The sequence below is a fragment of the Parus major genome, chromosome 9 (genome assembly GCF_001522545.3).
Source record: "Parus major isolate Abel chromosome 9, Parus_major1.1, whole genome shotgun sequence".
In the NCBI taxonomy this organism is placed as follows: Eukaryota; Metazoa; Chordata; class Aves; order Passeriformes; family Paridae; genus Parus; species Parus major.
Window position 1 is genome coordinate 23750136 of NC_031778.1, and position 2851 is coordinate 23752986.

A 2851-nucleotide genomic window follows, 5' to 3' on the forward strand; every position below is an offset into this window, starting at 1 on the left:
CTGGGATTCTGGGATCTGTCAAAGTATTTAAGGATCTGTGAAACCATTAATGCCCAAAGATATCAATAACCTTATTAAGGATCAGCAATTAAACCAGTGGTCAGGTTTGATTCATGGTTCACCTCTTCTCTCAACAACTGAGGAGCTGCTCTTCATTTATTCCATTAAAAATTGTCAAAACCTCTTGGAGAAGTAATCCAAAATTCCACTAATACACAACCAACAATGAGGGCCATAAATCTAGGAAAAGTTATTTAAAACTAACAAGCTTTTAGTAGCTTCCCCACCCAGTTTAACAATGAACAAGGAGCCTTACAAAAAACACATCTCAGAAGAACAGAATTTGCATGTTCTGAAGCTGATCAAGACTTGAAACATCAAAATTCAACAGCACACCCAACCAGGTCAATGAAGACATGCATGCAGGTTGTTTTAAAACAAGAGAATTTCAAAAAGCATAAATAAAAGATGAATGTAATGCTTTGATTAGTTAAAAAAAAATAAAATAGTGGAAAAACATTGTGGTCCTGTAAAACCCCTCATGTTTTAGACAGCTGAGAGCTTCCTGCATGCAGATATTGCTGGTCTAAATGTGGGATTTGGGAGTGGAAGGAACTCCCTGGAGCTCCCAGCCCACACTCCAAGCAGCTGCTGCCACAATTCCCCTCCATAATCTCTGGACAAGTGGAACATCCCTTAAAACATTTCAGGATTTAAGAGAAGAGTTGAGCTGTTCCATAGCCCAGCTCATGAACAGCTGGTTCTTCTCCAACAGTCCAGAAATTCAGTGTTAGAGAATCATCACTGAAATGGGGAATGCCAGAGGACAACGCCCAAAATACTATTTTTTAAATATTTTTTATTGTTTACTTTTGAAATTTCTCTTGAGATACTTACCATGAAAAGATCTCCCTTGAAAGAATCTAAAGCTGCCCCCCCAAAAAAAAAAACCCAAGCACAGACCTTTCCTCCTCACATCTACAAACACACCCAAGCCAAGGACAGAAAAATCATCATCAGGACATCAGGAGCCACACACAAATTTGCTGCTTAATTAGTGAAAAAAAAGGCATTTTGATTCTGTGCTTTGGAGGAGCAGTAAAGCCCCAAATATACAACATCTCTCAGACAAGCTGCAGTGCTGCCAAGCTGAAATACCTCCTTTTATGCAAAGTTAAACTATAAAGTCAAGCAGCACCTGAGAATTTATGTTCCATCTTCCCACAATCTGGCTTCAGGCTGATCTTCATTACAGCTCCAAAGCAGCTATTTTGAATAAATACATTCCAAACAGCCATGAATTTCAACTGGGAACCAGAGCTGGTCCTTGAGGTGCCTTTGAGGAAGGATCTGCTCCAAATACTGAGGTCACAGCATTGTTTGCACTAAGGATTCCCTGATGCTGGGGGTTCTGGAAGGGCTCTGTAGAATAATGAGACTTTCAGTGCTGATCTAGACTCTGGGTCTAGAAATTAAACTGCCTGGAGAGTCCAAACTGGATCCAACTTAACCAGGAATTTTCCTGCTGCTGCAGGGAACAAAGGGAAAATTCCAGAAGCCAACAGAAACTCACATTTGGGTGGAAGATGCTGCTCTAGAAATTTCCCAGGAGTGTTTTTGAGTGGGAATCCACCCAAGGGAAGGTCATGAAGTGACACCTCAATGTTTTCTTGTTTGGAAGGGATCAGAGCAAACAGCCCAGGAGAGGCTGCACAGGAGCCTGAGGTATAAACCAGAGGGAATTACATCAATCACATAAAATAGAAATAATTACATTGTCTTTCCTGAAACCTGTAATCAACAATCCAAGTTATTCCAAGCAGAAACTGGACTGACAGCAGCTTCTCAAAGGTTTCCATCGTTCACCCAGAGCAAAGCTTGTGCTGAAAATGCATTTTTGAGCCTCAACCAAAGCCCAGGAGGAACTTCTGCCGCTGGGAGGAGGTGTAGGTGTCTGTGAACAGTGAAATCCATCTTCTCCTAGGAAGAACCCCTCATGCTTCCCAATATTCCTCATTTTCCCCCTAAATTATGGCTACTACATGTGGGAAGAATGTTTATATTAACAAATTGTAGAAAGCTCTTTAACCCACCTGAAACCAAGCTGGGGGAAAGGGTGGAAAATGAAACCATCACTTAGTGCCAAACATTGCCACACTGCAGAACTGCAAAACCCTAAAAATCTTCAAATATTCCAAACAATTCCCAGTTAGTTTACATAAAACACAATTTAAAAAGGAAGTTATTACATTTAATTATTACAATTTAAAGGAAAATTATTACAAGAGTACAAAGGCACTGAGCTGTCACCCGGTTTTGTTCCAGCTCCATCATTTGCCGTTTCACTTACCCAACCTTGGTGCCATAAATCTCCTTCTCCTTCCCTTTGGCCTTGGCTTTGTCCTTGTCCCTGTCCTTGCCCTTGCGGTGCTCCCGGGACCCGCTGGGGGTTCTCCTGTGGCCGGACCTCTCGCTGCTGCGGCTGTAGGAACGCTGCCGGGCCCGGGACCGCGACCTGCACAAACACCACAACCCCACAGCCATCAGCTTGGAGACACCTTGGAGGTCTTCAAGTCCTGCCCGAGCCCAAACACCTCGACTGAACCACGGCACCAAGTGCCACATCCAACCTTTGTTTGAACACAGCCAGGGATGGTGACCCTGAGGCCTACAGAGGCTGCCTGGAGCAGAGGCCAGACAGTGTTAAAGGAATAAAGTATTCCTTTATTAAATTATTGATTTAAGATTATTACATTATTATTAATATTTATTATTAAATAATAATTTATTTTAAAGGGATTATTAAAAAGTCCTTCAAAGGATACAGCTTGGGCAGTGCAAGAGCCTGGCC

General features: G+C 42.3%; 1 protein-coding gene across 1 annotated transcript in view; it reads right to left on the minus strand.

Moving 5' to 3' along the window:
* The window catches only part of RSRC1 (arginine and serine rich coiled-coil 1), a 98390-nt gene that overhangs the window by 70223 nt on the left and 25316 nt on the right, over positions 1-2851 (minus strand). Inside the window, exon 5 of the mRNA XM_033516641.1 lies at positions 2351-2515. Coding sequence (XP_033372532.1) covers positions 2351-2515 — 165 coding nt within the window. The remainder of the gene's footprint in view (positions 1-2350; positions 2516-2851) is intronic.